Raw genomic sequence first — 20,636 nt, 5'->3', positions numbered from 1 at the left:
CCCCCACCCCCCCCCCCCCCAGGACCCCTGCACCATCCTCACCCCCTGCTCCCTGTCTCCTGACCGCCCCCTGCCCTCCGCTGCCCCATCCAACCCCTCCTCTCATTCCTGACGGCCCCCCCTGGGATCCCTGCCCCATCCAACTACCCCTTCTCCCTGTCCCCTGACTTCCCCAGGAACCCCTGCCCCTGACTGCCCCCTGCCACCCCATCCAATCCCCCCTCTGCTTCCTGACTTCCCCCCTCCAGGACCCCTGCCCTATTCAACCCCCTGTTCCCCCCCAACCACCCCAACCCCTATCCACACCCCCGCCCCCTGACCACCACCCTGAATTCCCCTGCCCTCTATCCAACCCTCCCCTGCTCCATCCCCCCTTACTACGCTGCCTGGAGCACCGGTGGCTGGCGGTACTACAGCTGCGCCACCTGGCTGGAGCTGGGCCATGCCGCCGCCACCACCACGCAGCACAGAGACCAGCAGGCTCTGCAGCTGCGCTGCCCCAGGAGCTCACAGCCCTGCCGCCCAGAGCATTGCGCCAGCGGCGGAGTGAGCAAGCTGAGGCTGCGGAGGAGGGGGGACAGCGGGGGAGGGGCCGAGGGCTAGCCTCCCAGGCCAGGAACTCGGGGGCCGGGCAGGACGGTCCCGCGGGCCGGATGTGGCCCACAGGCCATAGTTTGCCCACCTCTGAGATAAAGACTATGGGAGTGTATAGGCTTTACTGTGACCTGCTTACGTAAGTGAAAGCTACAAACTGCCTTGTCTTCACTAGGATTTTACGTCGTGTTAGTTAACTTGAGTTAGCTAACACAAGGTAAGACTGCACCTTTTCTCCAAGTGAAGAGAGACCTATGGGGTTTGGATACCCTATTTCCATTGAAATTAGTGTGAAATGGGAGTTCAAATCACCTAAATGGCTTTGTAGCCTTAAACTTTTCAGATATCACTGTGAATATTTCCCTCTCTCAATGTTTTGAATTACATTACTTATATGGAAGATGCTATTTGCATTGGAAATGGGTGCTTACAATAAATCAGTTTGGAGTAAAAAGAAGATGAAAATTTCCAAGCAACAGACATCACAAATAATAAAAATAACTATAGTAAGCTAACAGCAGAAGAAACATGACTAATTAAACAACATTTCATATGTGGTAAACATAGGAATGATAATGCCTTGAAAAGTTGACTAAACTTTGCTTTTATTAAACAGGGCTGCTGACTTGAGAAAGAAAATGATTCATGATTTTTTACTGCAACACTTCAGAACTTTAATCTATAACCCATGAAAGGGTGCAAGAGCAGTTTGAATATTATGCTGAGCTTAATTATACTTAATGTGAATTATTCAGAAATGCAGCAGAGAGACTAAAAATTTATTTCGTACAAAGAAGCTTGACATTTTAATTGGTCCTTCAGAAAAGAGACAAAACAATTTCCTCTCAAGAAAATTTACATCTTCCCCATCAAAGCAGCAGCCTTAGCGAAGCAGAACTTCATTAACAAGATTAATTATCATGCCAGTGCCTGCCTCATCAGGTGTGCAGCCCAGGTGAAAAACAGAATGCAAAGTGACGAGTAACATCGTTCCTAACGTTCAGCATTGATTCTAAGAGAAAACGTGACAGTTTGAGGCCACTGTACCTTGGTCATTAGCCATTTTGTCAGGGTGCTCGACTGCAAGAAAAAGACAATATCATTAGACTGTGACAGCTCCTAGTAGCCAAGCTGACATATCAAATCAACAATTTTGTTAGCAGGTTTTCATATCAAGTTGCTGCTCTCCTGCACTTTTGGTGGATTGATTGGGACAAAGAGAGATATTTTACCTTTCCCCTGTTCAAAGAGATTCTGAAGAACCGAGAAGACAAGTACACATCACACTGTGTTTCACATCAAATGTAGTCACAGGTTCTTTAAAAAATAAAGCAGTTAAAAATGTATATTTCCTCAACTTGTTGGTCTCTGAACTTAGAAGTATCATCTGGGAAGTTTAATTAAGCTTGGAAGTGAAAGAGAGAGAAAGTGAAAGAGAGAGACTGTTCCTTGAATAATTGCATACAAATCACCTATATATTGGAAACTAGATCTGAATTATAATGTTATTGTTTCAGCTTTTTGCAAAAGAGGTTTTAAATTATTTACATGCTTTTGTATAATAATTACACAAACGATGGTGTGATTTGAAGTGCACCAGACAAGGCTTCAGAATTCAGTAGACACATTGAAAGCTCTTCTGAACTGTTAGCAGCTCCCAGCATATTATTAAATGATAGATAGTATTAAGCTTCCCTTCAGATTCAGAAATAGCTACCATTATGGAAAATTATCCAATTTTCTGGTTAATAAAATTTTAAAGGAATTTAAGCTACAGGAGATTTTTAAAAAAAGATTTTGACACACCTGAGTTTAAGTAGCTGAGTAAGCAGTCTATAAATATAGGGTGGTTTTTAAAGGCCGGTCTATTCTCCCTTTGAAGAACACTACATTATCAGGTTACCCACCTTCATGTTATGACCACCATGTTATCCCATGACTTATCTTACAAGATGTTGCCATGAGCAATAAAGGCCCAAGATGGTGGAAACGTACAGGTAGCACAATGACATTAGTGTGTTTATTTCTGATAACAATGTCATCAGTACCTGTTATCATTGTAACTTCCATTAGTACTTATGAAAGTTCCATGCCTGCAGCAAAGGGAAAACAGACCCTTCAATGATCACCATGCACTCAACTATTTTAACTATGAAAAGAACAGGAGTACTTGTGGCACCTTAGAGACTAACAAATTTATTAGAGCATAAGCTTTGTTAGTCTCTAAGGTGCCACAAGTACTCCTGTTCTTTTTACGGATACAGACTAACACGGCTGCTACCCTGAAACCTATTTTAACTATGTTAACAGAGAAAAATGTATAGAGTTGTACATATTCCCTCAAAGTTTCTAGAAATCTTTTGGGGAGAATGGGTTTCCCTGCTGAGTCATATCTGGGATTATGACCTTCCCCGGAAAACAAATTTATTTATAAAAACATTAAACCCTTGATTGCAACTGCAGTTACCTCATTCCAACTATTTATGACATTTAAAAGCTGACCTCAACTTTTTCTGCCTTCTTCGAGTTATTAAGGAGATGTAACCTGTGACATCTACAGTGTCGTGAAATACTGCCGTGGTGGTTCAGTAGGTAACATTTTTCTCTGGCAGGTCATAAAGGTTCACGTTTTGTACAGCTTAGGAGCAAGGATTTGCTTTTTAACCACCACTCCAATACAGCATTAGAGGGCACTCTAATGCTAGAAATGCTGCCCCACATCAGCTTTGCCAAACAGAAATGGGACATCAGCAATACGTATTCCTGATGTCCTGCAGCAAGTACCCAAATAAAGACTTTCCCTGCTTATCTTGGTATAATGGCATTGGTAATATCTGACAAAATTGAAAAGCCAGGATAATTTTCTCTCTCTCTCTCCTTTATATAAACAACTGACCATGTATTTCATTCATCCTTGAAATAAAGCCTATAGATGTACTGCATGTATACAGATTTGTACAAAATGCAGTATGTGCATTTTCATATTGTTATCTATGCATGTTGGTTTATTTTTGTGTGCGATATTAATAAACAGTTCAAATACTATTATTTTATTTGCTTCACTGAAAGTTCAGTAGATAATTATGGATTGTTTCTAAGTTGAAGCTGAAATTTAGAATCAAATTATGTTTCAGTTGAAAGGGGGTTAAGTACTGTTCTGGGATTAATCAGTTTCTGCTGCAGGTGAAAAAAATAAGTTATTAATACCTTAATTTGAACGAATGAGTGGATCTCCTACTGATCTGACACTACTACATTCAGACTTTCTTAGCTAGCCTTTTCATAAGGCAGTCAGAAGTAAATTCCAGACTGGAGTTACTTCCCTATCTTGCTAAATGGATTCCAGTTACTTTACTTCAGAAATCTACCATTTAATGTTATTAATTTACATACAGTAAATCTAGTGGAACATTGAGATTGAAGTTCTGCTTTCCCACTTGTTACTGCATGCATCTTTAACTTCTAGAGGAATCCATGTCAATATGCAGTTTAATATTTCAACACATAAAAATATAATTTACTTCTAATTTTCTTTATATTTTTTCAGGACATTTAATGAAATCAACTGGAACTTGTTCACATAAGAACTAAATAAAACCCGAATACCTGATTCAGGTTTTGGTCCATAATATATAACAATAAAAAAGTGACACATTCCCTAGTAATTAATTATGGGGTAGATAATCACATCTCATACCCTCATCTCCTCCAGGCACATAAGAACTACCTGGTAATGCCTGTATCAGAGCAATTATGTCTTAAATGATAAATATGACCAGCCAAAGAACATGCAGGCTGATCCTCAGCTGGAGTTATGACACTTTAAAACAGCTGAAGATCTCTCCATTGGATTACATTGTTACCAATGGATCTGAGGGGGAAAACCATAAGCACTTTTCCTTATCTGGCAGTGATTATTTACAATAAAACGTATCTGTTCTCATACAGATCACTGCATTTTTCATTACTAAAGGCATGTTACTGAAAAAAAAATCAGCTGCAGTTTTATACCCAACTAGGGGTTTGGTTTCCTTGAAAGAGCTTTGTGTGCTATAATATCTTAAATCAGATAAGGGGTGACTTTATAGATCTTTGATGCTTACTTAGTTCCTTGTGGTTTAAAATATCTTGTGATCAAAATATATATTTGCCAACAGAGCATTCATTACCATAAGTCACATGCATATCTCCTGTTAATAATCATTAAGGTCAGGAAACCAACATTTTTGCATAATTCAGAATGCACTCAAGCCTTCAGAAGCTCTTTTCACCTTTTATGTACAGACAGATTTGTCAAAAATCAGCTGGATATTATTGAACACGACATATTTAGGGTGGATAACATTAAATATTCATGTCAGGGTATTAAACATAGTCCTTGTAGACTATTACAAGATGTAACAAATGTGTAAATTTATCTTTTTGGTATCTCTTGATGCTCTCTGATACAGAATTAATTTCCCAAATGAATTTTATGGTACTTTGTGTAAACACTACAAAGTAGGTGATATCTAGTCCATTAATCTTTTTATTTAGTTAGATATCTGGGTCTCTGTATCTTTTGATGTCTCATTACTCTGTCATTATTATATTTTGATTCTTTGACTCACTTTAAATTCTCTCTAACAGAGTTCTTTTACTTGGCACAAATTGGGAGCATGAAATTAAGTTGGCACCCATCTAGTTGATAGAGACTAAGCACTTGCAAAGTGCTTTCTATTCACATTTCATGGTAGTTGAGAATAAATAATCAGGAGCCTACAAATAATTAATTCAGAGTGAAACCAGACTTAGACAAGTAAGTCCTGAAAATCTGGATAGACTGTGATAAGCTCTGAACAAATTGATATATATATTTTTTCATTTTTCTGATTCATGTTAATTCACTAAAACTGTTATATGAGGGTTTTCACAGTTAGCCTGAATATTTGGTAACATGCTCTTAATACACATAGACAACGGCTAGCCCTCTGCCAATGCTGCTGAGTGCAATGGCCCATTCATTACGATGCTTCCTTAATGGTAAATGCTAGGGACTGACTGAAAATGGAGTCTCCCTTCCCTCCTTCAAAAGCAGCAGGAGTAGGAAAAATTACATTTCTGTTCCAATATTTGTTAAAGGCTGAACTTGCATAATACCTCTTTCCTAGAAGGAAAACAAGGATGAGATGTATCTAGATCTACAAAGTATTGCATATGAATTGTCCTTTTGATCAGTCATTTTTCCTGGGCTTTCATATATATGTTTAAATTAAAGATAGGCCTGAAGCAGAATATTGGATCCAGACCTCCCTCTTACTCCCCACAAATGGAATTGGATCTGAAACCTCTGATCAGAGCTTTTCAGCTCTGGCCCATGTTCATTTTAAGCAGCCTTCTGTCCAGACATTATTTTTTATATTCAAAGCTTTGGAATTTTTGCTCTGGAAAAGCTACAGCTCTACTCCATGTGACCCTAGTTTCCTAAAATAGGCACATAGCTTATGTCACTTTATTTGTTTTCTTAATTAATTGCCTTTTAAAAAAGAAGACTTTATACTGTCATGTAACTACATGAGTGACAGTTTCAAACATAAGGTGCACAGTTGCTGCCAGTATCCTTTGTACCACTCGCAGTAATATAGTCTCTTTTCATGGCTAATAATGTAGGGGCAGATTGTGACAGATCTTTGCGTGTGTGGATTATCTCTCTACTTCCACTTGCAACGGGGCCAAACATGGTTGCAGTCCAGAGTTCCAGTAAGTACAGGCACTTCTCCCTGTTAACACACGCTGAGGCACAAGTCATTGAAAAGGTCCCCCTCATCTTGCTTTTCCATCACATTGGCCAGCAAGAGAGATATCTGGCACAGACCTGTTTAGGCCTACAAATGGTTTGTTCCAAGTAAGAGAGAAAATTCCATATGTACCCAATTAGACTGTGCCTCCGACAGTGTTGATCTTTTCTTTAATTATTTTGCATTTGTTTGATAATTAAAAAGAAGGGAATCATAATTTTGTATCCCTATTTTCTAGATATGTGAGTGAGTCACTACTAGTCCTTTACAGCCACCAACAGAGATAAAATAAATACCAAAGTGAAACAGTGTCTCACTAGAGAAACTGCAATCATGTGCACTTAGCTTCCTTGTTCATGGGAGGAAGTGGAATGATGTCATAGTTTTTTTACCCAATGGTATGCATGTGAATACAGCTGCTGCGTTATTGTGGTGTTCATTTTTGTCTACTATATCCCTAGCTACAGTCTCTCAATAACGGTTTCAGAGTGCCTTCTAGAACTTTCTTATTAGCGTTAGCATAACAGACTCCTAGTGTCACTGAAGTAAACTGCAAACATTGAAGCATGAGCATTTTGTACATCTCATTAATATCCAGCTATCTAAGAGAAAAATTCAAACCTTTCAGAGTCCGGAAGAGAATAGGGTCAGAGAGCGGTCCCACTCCTTTGGCATTGCGAGCTTGGATTCTAAAGTAATACACTGTATCTAGGTTGAGGTCCATGATTTGATGAGTAAGTCGGTCACCACTGATTGACTCCATAACCCAGTCATCAATTGGAGCATTCTTGTCCAAGGTGTAGAACAGAATATAAGCTGCATAAACATTGTCTTGGTTAGTACATATACTGCATTTTACAAACTATATTCAAAATTCAAATTTCAGACATGATAAATGTTTTTTATTTCACCTATATTAACGACAGGTCTTTCATTAAAATCTATTTTGATGAATGTTAGGAAAATTATGCATTAATTCTTGTATTTCAAGATCAGAGTATCAATTGCAGTATTCACTGCAATATAAAACATAGGATTAACAATTAGGGAAATACCTAGCAAGCTTTATTGTGTTATATTTGTTACTTGTACATTGCACTTGTCAAATTCAGACTCGTGATCCAGTATGATATCAGTCATAAACCATAGGAGATAAGTCTTTAGAGTTTCAGGGCTGGAATAAAAATAAACTAAAAAACTAAATAACATAGATGATGCACATCATTCACTGGCTGCTCATGAGAAACCACGCAATATTTCCTAGTAACTATATGGTAAATCCATTTGAAAAACCCACAGTCACTCACTGTAATGCTATCACTGTATCTCACAATCCCCAGGAAAATAAACTGAACCACCACTGTAGGTAGGTCCTAAGTGGTGCACAGGAGCCTGTCCAAAAGGTGAATACAGCTGATCCACTGAGTAATGATGACCATAATGTAATTAAATTTAACCTCCTGGTAAGGGGGAAAATACCAAAGAAACCTACCACAGTAGCATTTAACTTCAAAAAGGGGAACTACACAAAAATGAAGAAGTTAGTTAAATGGAAATTAAAAGGAACAGTCACAAAAGTGAAATGCCTGCAAGTTGCATGGAAACTTTATTAAAAAACCATAATAGAGGCTCAAACTAAATGTATACCCCCAAATAAATAGATAACTAAAAAACAGTACAAGGACCAAAAAATGTCACCATGGCTAAACAACAGAGTAAAAGAGGCAGTAAGAGGTAACATTTAAAAATTGGAAGTTAAATCCTAGTGGGAAAAATAGAAAGGAACATAAACTCTAGCAAGTCAAGTGTAAAAGTATAATTAGGCAGGCCAAAAAAAAATTTGAAGAACAACCAGCAAAAGGTACAAACACTAAGAGCAATTTTTTTAAGTACATCAGACATAGGAATCTTGCAAAACAATCAGAGGGGCACTGGATGATCGAGGTGCTAAAGGAGCACTCAAAGATGACAACGCTGTTGTGGAGAGCTAAATAATTTTTTTGCATCAGTCTTCACTGTCAAAAACATGAGGGATATTCCCATACCCGAGCCATTCTTTTTAGGTGACAAATCTGAGGAACTGTCCCAGACTGAAGTAATAAGTCACCAGAACCAGATGGTATTCACCCAAGGGTTTTGAAGGAAAATGCAGAAATTGCAAATGTGAAATTGCAGAACAACTAACTGTGGTATGCAATCTATCACTTAAATTAGCCTCTATATCAGATGACTGAAGGATAGCTAATGTAATTCTGATTTTAAAAAAGGATCCAGAGGCAATCCCAGCAATTACAGGCCAGTAAACTTAACTTATTACCTAATTTCTTGCCTAACTTACCAGGCAAATTGAATGAAACTATAGTAAAGAACAGAATTATCAGACATATAGTTGAATACAACATGTTGGGGGAAAATCAGCACAGCTTTTGTAAAGGGAAATCAAGCCTCAACAGTTTCTTTGAATGTGTCAACAAACATGTGGATAAGTAAAAACAATGAGGAGTCCTTGTGGCACCTTAGAGACTAACACATTTATTTGGATATAAGCTTTCATGGGCTATAGCCCATTTCATCAGATGCATTGAGTGGAAAATACAGTAGGCAGTATATATATTACAGCACATGGAAATATGTGAGTTGCCTTATTGGGTGTGTGTGGGGGGTCAGTGTTAACAAAGCCAATTCAATTAGGGTGGATGTGGCCCATTTCCAACACCATTGACAAGAAGGGGTGAATATTAACAGAGGGAAAATTATTTTTTGTAGTGACAAAGCCACTCCCAGTTATTCACGCCTAATTTCATGGTGTCAAGTTTGCAAATTAATCCCAGTTCTGCAGTTTCTCGTTGAAGTCTGTTTTTGAAGTTTTTTTTGTTGAAAAATGGCCACTTGTAAGTCTGTTATTGAGTGTCCAGGGAGATTGAAGTGCTCTCCTACTGGTTTTTGAATGTTACAATTCTTGATGTCTGATTTGTGTCCATTTATTCTTTTGGGTAGAGACTGTCCAGTTTGTCCAATGTATATGGCAGAGGGGCATTGCTGGCACATGATGGCATATATCACATTGGTAGATGTGCAGATGTACGAGCCCCTGATGGTGTGGTTGATGTGGTTAGGTCCTATGATGGTATCCCTTGAATAGATATGCGGACAGAGTTGGCAATGCAGTTTGTTGCAGGGATTGGTTCCTGAGTTAGTGTATCTGTTGTGTGGTGTGTAGTTGCTGCTGAGTATTTGGTTCAGGTTGGGGGGCTGTCTGTAAGTGAGGACTGGGCTGTCTCCCAAGGTCTGTGAGAGATCACCCTTCAGGATAGGTTGTAGATCTTTGATGATGTGCTGAAGAGGTTTTAGTTGGGGGCTGTAGGTGATGGCTAGGGATGATCTGTTACTTTCTTTGTTGGACCTAGTCTGGGTCCAACGATCACTTACACCCCGTGTCCTATAGTAGGTGACTTCTGGGTACCCTTCTGGCTTTGTCAATCAAGCATTCTTAAAACTACAATACCCACCTAGGGAAGTGAAGAAACAGATTGACAGAGCCAGAAGGGTACCCAGAAGTCACCTACTACAGGACACGGGGTGTAAATGATTGCTGGACCCAGACTAGGAAGGAGTTTAGTCTGTGAAAGAAGCTTATTGGAACATCTCTGAGGGTGAGATTTACCTGTATTTAGTTTCCTACTGGATTAGGCTTAGACTTGCATGGTTGTTTTATTTTGCTTGGTAATTTAATTTGTTCTGTCTGTTATTACTTGGAATCACTTAAATCCCACTTTTTATATTTAATAAATTCACTTTTTGCTTATTAATTAACCCAGAGCAAGTAATTAGTTCCTGGGGGAGCAAACAGCTCTGCATATCTCTCTATCAGTGTTATAGAGGGAAGACAATTTATGAGTTTACCCTGTATAAGCTTTATACAGAGTAAAACAGATTTATTTGGGGTTTGGATCCCATTGGGAACTGGGTATCTGGGTGCTAGAGACAGAAGCACTTCTTAAGCTGTTTTCAGTTAAGTCTGCAGCTTTTGGAGGACGTGGTTCAGACCTGGGTCTGTGTTTGCAGCAGACTAGCACGTCTGGCTCAGCAAGACAGGGTACTAAAGTCCCAAGCTGCCATGGAAAACGGGCTCAGAAGTAGTCTCAGCACATCAGGTGGCAATTCACAGGGGAGTTTCTGTGACCCAACCCGTCACAGAGTCATTGTGGATATTTTTTTGAAACCATCTGCTTAATGTGCAATGGCAGTCAAAAAGGCTAACAGAATGTTAGGAGCCATTAGGAAAGGGTTAGATAATAAGACAGAAAATATCATAATACCACTACATAAATCAATGCTACACACACAGCTTGAATACTGCATGCAGTTCTGGTTGCCCCATCTCAAAAAAAGATATATTTGAACTGGAAAAAGTTCAGAGAAGGGCAACAAATACAAGTAGGAACAGTGGCGTTGAAACATTTTTATAGTAGAGGTATTGAAAGCCACTGAACAAAACTCCAAACCCCCATATATGATGGAAACCACTTCACACCAGAGGATGCTGCTGCACCCCCAGCACCTCTACTTCCAGCACCCCCGATTAGCAGTATGGAATAGCTTCCATAGGAAGAGAGATTAAAAAGACTGGGACTATTTATCTTGGAAAAGAGACAATGAAGGTAGGAATTGATACAGATCTATAAAATTATGGACTGTGTGGAGAAAAGTGAATAAGGAAGTGTTATTTACCCTTTCACATAACACAAGAAACAGGGATCACCCTGTGAAATGAATAGGCAGCAGATTTAAAACAAACATAAGGAAGTACTTTTTCACACAAGACACTGTTAACCTGTTGAACTCATTGTCGGGGTATCTGTGAAGGCCAAAAGTATAACTGGATTAAAAAAAAGAATCAGTAAAGTTTATGGAGGATAGGTTCATCAATGGCTGTTAGCCAAGATGGTCAGGGATGCAACCCCATGCTCTGGGTGTCCCTAAAGTGGACAACGGAAGCTGGGAGTGGACAACAGGGAGATGGATCACTTGATAATTGCCCTATTCTGTTCATTCCTTCTGAAGAATCTCACACTGGCCATTGTCTGAAGACAGGATACTGGGCTAGATGGTCCATTGGTCTGACCCAGTATGGCCATTCTTATGTAACTTATAAAATTCCACCATATAAAACCACAGTAATTGTAAAACAAACAAAAACAAACAAAAAATAGAAATTAAGTATTTATATATAAAACCAAAGTGACTAAAACCACAAGAATTGTACTATGAGCAAATTAAGTCCCTGATCCAACAACCAGATCTATGACTGGACCTTCATGCTTTTGTGGACTCCCACCAACTTACATGAGACTCCATATGAGTAAAGATGGGTGAGGTTTAGATTGCAGGATTAAGCCTCATGGTAGTATTTTAAAACATAAGATGAAAGCTGACAGAAATAGAAATTATAGTAACCCTTAGAATAACAGAACTAATATGAAATAATAATTGTCTATAGAAATGATTTCCTTGGCTAGTCTAATTCTTGGGAAACTTCTTGTGTCTAAATCTTCAGCTGGTGCAAATCAACATAAGTATTATCATCAATATCCCTCTATTCACTTTAAAATAAAATAATCTTTGCAAGCCTCTGTTTCCAAATGAATTGGTGTGTTAATGCATAGAAAAATAATGTCAGAATGAAAGGCCATGATTGTACTTTTAAGATTTTTGGCATTGTATGTTAGGGTTATGTTTACAGGATTGTATGCAGTTATTTAGAGGTTGTTCTAACTATGAAAGTTCTTTGTAGTCATGTATCAGTCAGTCCATTTAGGTTAGTCTTTGTGATGACGATATGAGTGTCATGTATTACCTTAACTATGTAACATATTACAAATGATTCAATGGGATTAGTCACATTAATAAAGTTAGACACTTGCTTAAGTATTTGCAGATGTGGAGTTTTGGTTGTTTTGCTTTTGCTTGACATTTCTAAATAACATTTGGCCATTCCTGGCTGCATTAAAGATTTCCTGTAAGTGTCATTTTTCAAACAAGGAAGAATAGTTTGTCCATGGATATTTTCAAGCAAAGTCATCTCTCACTGGCAACACTGTAAATAAGAAGCTCCATTAAAGTTACTGCCTTTGATTCTTCTCTCACTTACACCTATGGAAACCAGGAGTAATTTTATTTAAGTCAATGCAGTTACACAGCAGAACAGAGAGAAGACTCAGGACCACTGACTGCCAATTAAAATGGTCATTTTCCCCTCTGAAATTGGTTTAATGTCAGAAAAACCATTTTCTATGAAAATGTTATCTTTAACAGGCCTTTCTTTTGGATGTGGTCATTGAGTGTAAAGGACTGAATATAATGCACAGGGAGATAATGAATAGAGTGTTTCCAATCTGAGGTGTTTTATCCCTGGGAAACTTCCTGGCAGATCCAAATATATCTTATTTTACTGGTAAAACTGGACCAGATTCTCCACTGGTGTAAACCACCCTAGTTCTACCAAAGTCAATGGAAATATGTTGATTTACACAGGTTCAGAATCCGATACAATAGACTTTGAATTACTCACACAAGATTTATATTTAGAAGAATTCTTGTACCAACATTTATAGTTCAGGATGCTTGAGCGATATGTGTCAGGAATTATTAGTGGTATTGGTGACATACACAGACTATCTCTGACGTACAGAAAATATGCTGCATGACTTCCAAGCGTCTAACCCAATCGTTTGTGTTAATTAAACCATTATGTGCACATTTTTTAAGTTGAATGCTATTTGTCATAATAATTATATGTCTCTTAGATGTCTATTAAAATCCTAAAGTGATCATTTAGATGCAAAATCTCTGATAGAACCTATTATATTTTTCATACTAAATTAACATTATGGGCTTGTAATGAATGTCTTAATTTTGCATTGATGTTATCTGCAATATTTTGAACAATAAAATTTGTCTTTGTGAAGCATCCATTAAGTTCATCCTTGTCAGTCAATATTAGAGTTTTTCTGATCATCGGTGCTTTAAATTGTTATTATAAAGTTAAACATCTACAATAAATCCTACCATTTATGTGTTGTACTAAGCAACCTATCATTATATACCTTATGTATTACATTATTGCCAAACAAGCTGCTTATTATTAGTCATTTCTAATTGCCACCAGAAGACCTTTGCTCGGAATTACTACATTTAGAAAGTATATTAATGCCTTCAGCAATTAAAACTAAAGGATTTATATTCTCTCAATTCTCCATCTCACTGTAACTCCGGCACTGAATTAACTACTAATACAACTCAGCACTTCTATGCGAAAAAAAGAAAGTTCAGATGAAATATTATAGTGGAAACAAACAAAGAAGTAAGAAGAATAACTGAGGAATGAAACCAGAAAGTGAACAGAGCTGTAAAATAAAAAGATAGACATGGGATAATATAAGCATTTACCAGTAATTTTTCCATTGGCTTCTAATGGAGGCTGCCAGCTGACAATGACAGCTCGAGGCTTCCCTTCCCGAGTAATGACTGTCAAATCCTTGGGTGCAGAGGTTGGTGCTTAAAAGAATGGAAATAATAGAACACAAACAATCAGATTCTCTGCTATATACTTGTTTTCCTTAAAATGCTATATCAGTCATTCTGCATTGACCTCTTTCCTTAGATCTGCTGATGCATTACAGATACATTCTCAGGTAATATATGTTGAGAACCAAAACCTAGATTTTTAAGGGAAACTATTGTATGATCCCATCGGTTATGGGTATTTCTGGAAATGTGGATCCTTTTTATCCCATTCCATTCCACTTTGGTGCTTATCTCTCATGCATCAATGTGGTATTTAAGCACCTACTGTACATGTTAGGGGTCTCAAGGCATCACCATATTTAATATTAATACCACTGCTTCTACCATATTACCAAGATTTTTTTAGGTGCCCATCACCATTTATGAAATGAAATGAAAATACACCTAACATGAGAGATGGATACAGTAGCAATACACCTAACATGGATATAGGAGCAAAGTCCTGGAAGTATTGTGTAAGAATAATACAAAAGGAGTCCAAAATAGAGCAATATATCCCATTAAATATAGCAGGCCGGGTCTGTGAATGTATTGTGCCTTCTTTACACTGCATGTCCGTTGCATGTTTGCCACATAATCTTGCAGAGTGGTTTAGGGATGATCATTTTTGGCTTAGGGATGATCATGGGATCTTCTGGTGGTGTACAGAGTGGAGAAAGAGGGGAGTGGTTATTGTTAAAGAACATTATCAGGAGTGCACTGAGCTATACTGTTCCTGAGCTAGCTATTCAGTGTTTGGGGTATAATATAGTAGGTGTTAATTTAGGGCTTGTCTTCACTACCGGGGTAAGTTGACCTAAGTTACGCTACTCCAGCTATGTGAATAATGTAGCTGGAGTCGACGTAGCTTAGGTTGACTTACCCCAGGGTTTTCACTGCTGGGTCAATGGGAGATGCTCTCCGGTTGACTTCCCTTACTCTTCTTGGAGAGCTGGAGTACCGGGGTCAACCGGAGAGTGCTGTGCCATTGATTTAGCGGGTCTTCACTAGCCTTGCTAAATCATCCCCTGCTACATGGATTGCAGCAGCGTTGATCTTCCTCTGGTGAAGAGAAGCCCTTAAAGAATGTCTACACTGCAATCTAAGGTGGGATTTCAGCGCAGGTAGCTATAACCGTGCTAGCTTTACCCAGGCAAGCACAACTGAAAATAATTGTGTAGATGCAGTGACGTGAGCTTTAATGTGGGCTAGTAATGCAAGTAGGTATCCAGGATCCCTGGTGTGCTTGTACAGCCATGCTGAAGACTATGCCTCTTTCCTAGATTTATTCATAGATTTATGGATTCTAAGGCCAGAAGGGATCATTGTGATCATGTAGTCTGACTTCCTGTTTAACATAGGCAACAGAACTTCCCCAAAATAACTCCTAAAGCGTATCATTTGGAAAAACAAATACTTCTGATTTAAAAATTGTCAGTGATGGAGAATCTACCACGAGCCTTTGGTAAATTGTTCCAATAGTTAATTACACTCACTGTTAAAAATTATGCCTGACTTCCAGTCTGAATTTGTCTAGTTTCAACTTCCAGCCACTGAACTGGGTAATACCTTTCTCTGCTACCCTGTTTCCCCGAAAATAAGACAGTGTCTTATATTAATTTTTTGCTCCCAAAGATGCGCTAGGTCTTATTTTCAGGGGATGTCTTATTTTTCAGAAATGAAAAATGCCTTATTATCGGTGGATGCCTTATTATCGGGGAGGTCTTATTATCGGGGGGATGCCTTATATTACAACGAGAGGCAAAACTGTAAGTAGGCCTTATTTTCGGAGGATGTCTTATTTTCGGGGAAACAGGGTAGATTGAAAAACCCATTATAAAAGAGTGGGTTCCCCATGTAGACACTTACAGATTGTAATCACATCACCCCTTAACTGCCTCTTTATTGAGTTAAACGGATGGAGCTCTTTGAGTTTATCACTCTAAGGCAAATTTTCTAATCCTTTGATCATTCTGGTGGCTCTTCCTTGAACTCTCTTCAATTTATCAACATTCTTCTTGTGTTGTGGGCACAGTATTCCAGCAGCAGAAACACCAGTGCCAAATATAGAGGTAAAAATACCTGTCTACTCTTTCTCAAGATTCCCCTATATATGCTTCCAAGGATCACACTAGATCTTTTGGCAACACCGTCACACTGGGAGCTCATGTACAGGTGATTATCCGCCACAACCATAAAATGTTTTTCAAGGTCACTGTGTCCCCCATCCTGTAAGTATTGCCTATATTCTCCATTCCTAGATGTATACATTTACCTTTAGACTATTAAAATACATATTGTTTGTGTGCACCCAGTTTACCAAGTGATCCAGATCGCTCAGACCCGTCTTCTTCCTTGTTTACCATTTGCCCAATTTTTGTGTCATCTGCAAACTTGGTCAGTGATGATTTTATGTTTCCTTATGTTAAATAGCGTTAAGTCCAAGAACAGATCCCTGAGGGACCTCACTGGAAATAGAACCAACTTAATAATGATTCCCCATTTACAGTTACGTTTTCAGACCTACAGTGCTATTTTCAGCTGTGCTATTGTAGGTAAATCTAATATGGGTATGCCTACACATGCTGCAATCATACCTTGGCTTGCAGTACAGACATACCCTTAGAGCAGTCACACAGCTCATTGTGAAAGGCATGTGCAGTATAGAAAAAGAACAGGGCAGTGCAGTGTGAGCTCCACAGCTCTATTCACCATCTCCTACCTGACTTCCATGATGTGAATTTTTTGAATATTAGAAAATCTGCCTCAAAGTCATTATTTTTTAAAATATTGTTTCAGTTGATGTTACATTAGAAAAAAATCTGTATTAAACAAAGGTTCTAACTGAACATCTGACCCAAAATGAAAAATATATAATGGTTCTAAACACCATAAAACAAATGAACAACCACACACTTAATAAAGAAAGGATTATTAGAATACTGAATACAGGATTCAACAGAATACTGATCAGCTAACCTTATAATTAATGTGTCAAATGACCCTATTCAAAAAAAGGATCCAAAACAATCAAGAAAGATGTAAAAAGGAAGCTCACATTATAATTAATATTGATTCATTGATAAATAGGTGAGACGATCATTCTGATGTTTTGGCTGAGGCCTAATGGCTATTGGATGCTAACTTTAACTGTTCCATTGGGTTTCCTTATAGATGAGCCTGGTCATTTTAAGATTTTTCATCACTCTATTTAGTAGGGCCAAAATATTCAAACAAGGATGTCCAAAATTAGGCACACAATGCACAATCTTAGTTCTTCAAGAAATCTCTTAACCTAGAGATATTTACAGTATGACATGCCTGCGCACTTAACTAGGAAAATTAGTACAATAACAATAGTCTCTAGTGGGTTGTGCTTCATAAAAAACATTCAACTAATAGCCTGTTTATGACATTGGCTCATCAATTTCTGTTGAAGAGCTGAAGTTTGGGTTCTGGAATTCAACAGATTGTGAACATAAGGAATTGAGAGTAAAATTAAAAGACCAAGTCTTGCTCTCAGATTTCATTAACTCCCACTGAAGTCAGTGAGAAGTATGAGGGTATATCCAGGGCCAAAATTTGGCTCTGATCATTGCGTTTGTATTGTGCGTAAACACTTTTGTTCCACCCCATGTTGCTGGTCTCTACAGAATTTTATATGACCATCGATATGAACATTCTTCATTAAGGGAACTTACACATACAGAATGGGTACAAAATAGGCAATAAAGATCAGAAATACAGGAACTCTTTAGTTAATGCAGCTGCATCTCCAGTTTAATTAATTGTATGTCAACCATACAGGAAAATCTAAAGATACATATATTTCCACTGAGTTTCCCTCTGAGAAACAACTGATGTGTTCAGCAGTTGCCATTAAAAAGTCAATATTTACCAGCAGACATCTCCACATTTGACATCTGTTGGTAAATGTTGATTTGTAGTTCTAACCATTGTACTTTTGCTGTTTCTTGTCATGCACAGAAAATAATCACACATATTACACAGCCTTCTAAGTTTATATATTAGAATCAATAGTCAGTTAAAAAGGAAAATATCATACTCAGAGCTATGGATACACTTTTTATTGAGCATGGGAAATCCAATAAGGTAACTGAACAGTTTGGGAACTATCCAGCACAGTATATCTGCAGTCTTCTGAGCCACTCAGTTTGTGGAAGATCTACCAGCTCTGCAGAAGGCCTACCTATTCAGAAGAAAGACTGGCCTACTCTAGAGGGCAAAACACAAAATGAAACAAAAACAGTGAACCAGAGAACTCAAGTTTTGTAAGTTCATTTAAGAAACTCCCTGCCTGCTCTTCTCCCTGTTTAGATTCTGTGGTTCTCCCTATGCTGAGGCGAGGCAGCTCATTGGCTTGACTCAAAAGCAATTCTTCCAAAGAGCCTTAAGGAGGGAAGATGAATAATTTATTCTAAACACATATAGAATTTAATAGAAAATACTAATAATTCTGTAGAGCACTGATACTCAGACCTCAGTGGTTCAGGAGCCAAATTAGTGATCAACATTACCCAAAAGAACCACAATAGTGTGAATTAATTGTTTCATTTATATATTTTATACATATTATTCTCACAGCAAATAAGTGAATAACGGAGTGCAATTTGATAACTTAATTGGTTAATAACATAGTAAAAGCATCCTGACTGGTTAATAACTTAAATTGATTAATAATTAAAATCACACAGTGCTTTAATATCAGGTACTGCAAAGAACCTCAGGAGACACTTTAAAGAGCCACTTGTGTTTCACAAGCCTCAGTGTGAATATCACTGCTGTAGAGCATTGCTTTTATCCATTCAATAGAATTCTGTACTTTGGGATACACTTCACCATTAATATCTATATGACAGTTAAAAAACAAAACCGAGAGAAAAGGTATCATTCTCAATTTTTTTAAGGGAGAACAGAGTAGAAGGAAAATAGAGAGGTTGAGACCTGTTCTGACAGGGGCCTCCCATCAGGAGCTCCTGTCAAGCTCCTTAGCTTCCTTTTCTTTGCAGACAGAAATAAAGGTCCCAGCCAGAGACCTCCTAACTCTACAGCCCTATTAATAGATGTTCATTCAGCTTCCTGGAGGTGTTATCTTACAATAAATATTACATGACTGCTACCCAAGCAATACTTTTCCTCAGAGTCTGAAGTAGCCATCATAGTTGTATTCCTGAGAGACCCCACTGAGCATCTGAGGCCAGCAGCTACATATAATCCTTAATGCTGTGGCAGAGCTCTGACCTTGTCCCCGTGGGTCCTGCGCTTCTAGGCGGTATATGCTAGCCTCAGTGGCTCTCTGTGACCCTCCACATAGCCCTTCTCTCTCTAGGGTCAGGGTTACAGTCTACTGAGCCCTTTTCATCTTAAGCCAGCAAGGAGGTTGGTGAGAGAATTCCCACAGTCTCTGTTGTCCCTAGGGCTTGTTTTAGAACAGTTTAGCCTCCTGTCCTGACAGAGGCCTGACTTCCCCTCCCAGGAGGTGTTCCTATAGTGGTGGGTTGGGGGGAACCCGGGCCCATCCTCTACTCCAGGTTCCGGCCCAGGGACCCTAATGGTAGCAGCTGTTGGCAGCCAACCTTTCACTGCCAGAGTTGCTACATTTCCCTGGGCCACTTCCCCACAGCTCTCCTGCTTCTCTCTTACCTTAGGGCTCCCTTATCAATAACTTAAGGGTGTCTTCATTAACCAGTCCTTCAGCCGCACTTCCTCTCCTCTGGCTCCCTGGCTCTCCTTGTCTGACTGGAGTGAGCCCTTTTTATAGTATCAGCGGGGCCTCAATTAGAGTCAGGTGGTCACATTAGCTTAATGGCCTCACCTGACTCTTTGCAGGTTAATTGGAGTCAGGTGTTCTCATTAGCCTGGAGCAGCCCCTACTCTGGTCAGTCAGGGAACAGAAAACTGTTAATCCAATGGCCAGTATATCTGCCTTCTGCTATTCTGCTGTATCCAGCTGGCCTGGGTCTATCACATATCCCTCCCCCCTGCTCAACACCAAGGGGTTGGGCAGCTTGGGAGGCCACATGTGTACGCGTGATAAGCCATCAGCATTGCCATGGTGATTCCCTGCTCTGTGCTCTATGCAGAACTGGAAAGGTTGGAGGGATAAGAACCACCTGGTTACCCTTGTGTTCTTTTCCTTGTTCCATTGCATCCGTCGAAGAGGGACTTGGTCAGTCACAAGGATAAATCTGTGCCCCAGCAGGTAATAACACAACGTTTCCATGGCCCATTTTACGGCGAGGCACTCTCTCTCTACCACTGCATATTTTTGTTCTCTCGGAAGGAGTTTCCTACTGAGGTAGAGAATTGGGTGTTCCTCCTCCCCAACCATCTGTGACAGGATGGCCCCTAACCCTACCTCGGATGCATCTCTCTATAGGATGAAGTCCTTGGTGAAATCTGGGGCTATCAATACGGGGTTACTGCAGAGGGCAGTCTGTAGGTCCGCGAATGCCCTCTCTGCTGCATCGGACCATCTGATTGGACCAGGACAATGGGCCTTCACGAAGTCCATTAGGGTACTTGCCCTTGTAGCAAAATGGGGGATGAAACGCGGTAGTACCCCACCACCCCTAGGAATGCTCGGACCTGCTTCTTACGACTCGGCCAAGGCCTTATTCAGTTGGGGTTTTACCAGACCTTTTCCTACCACGTAGCCAAGATATTTGGCCTCCGTGA

General features: G+C 39.2%; 1 protein-coding gene across 1 annotated transcript in view; it reads right to left on the bottom strand.

Moving 5' to 3' along the window:
* DCC (DCC netrin 1 receptor) overlaps nucleotides 1-20,636 on the bottom strand; it is a gene marked incomplete in the record, with an annotated part of 974,185 nt that overhangs the window by 95,549 nt on the left and 858,000 nt on the right. The window contains 3 exon segments of the mRNA XM_034774393.1: nucleotides 1,642-1,674; nucleotides 6,993-7,187; nucleotides 13,821-13,928. Coding sequence (XP_034630284.1) covers nucleotides 1,642-1,674; nucleotides 6,993-7,187; nucleotides 13,821-13,928 — 336 coding nt within the window.

This window comes from Trachemys scripta, chromosome 6 (genome assembly GCF_013100865.1).
Source record: "Trachemys scripta elegans isolate TJP31775 chromosome 6, CAS_Tse_1.0, whole genome shotgun sequence".
NCBI lineage: Eukaryota > Metazoa > Chordata > Testudines > Emydidae > Trachemys > Trachemys scripta.
Note: the sequence above shows the minus strand (reverse complement) of the source record. Positions and strands in the feature narration are given on the sequence as shown.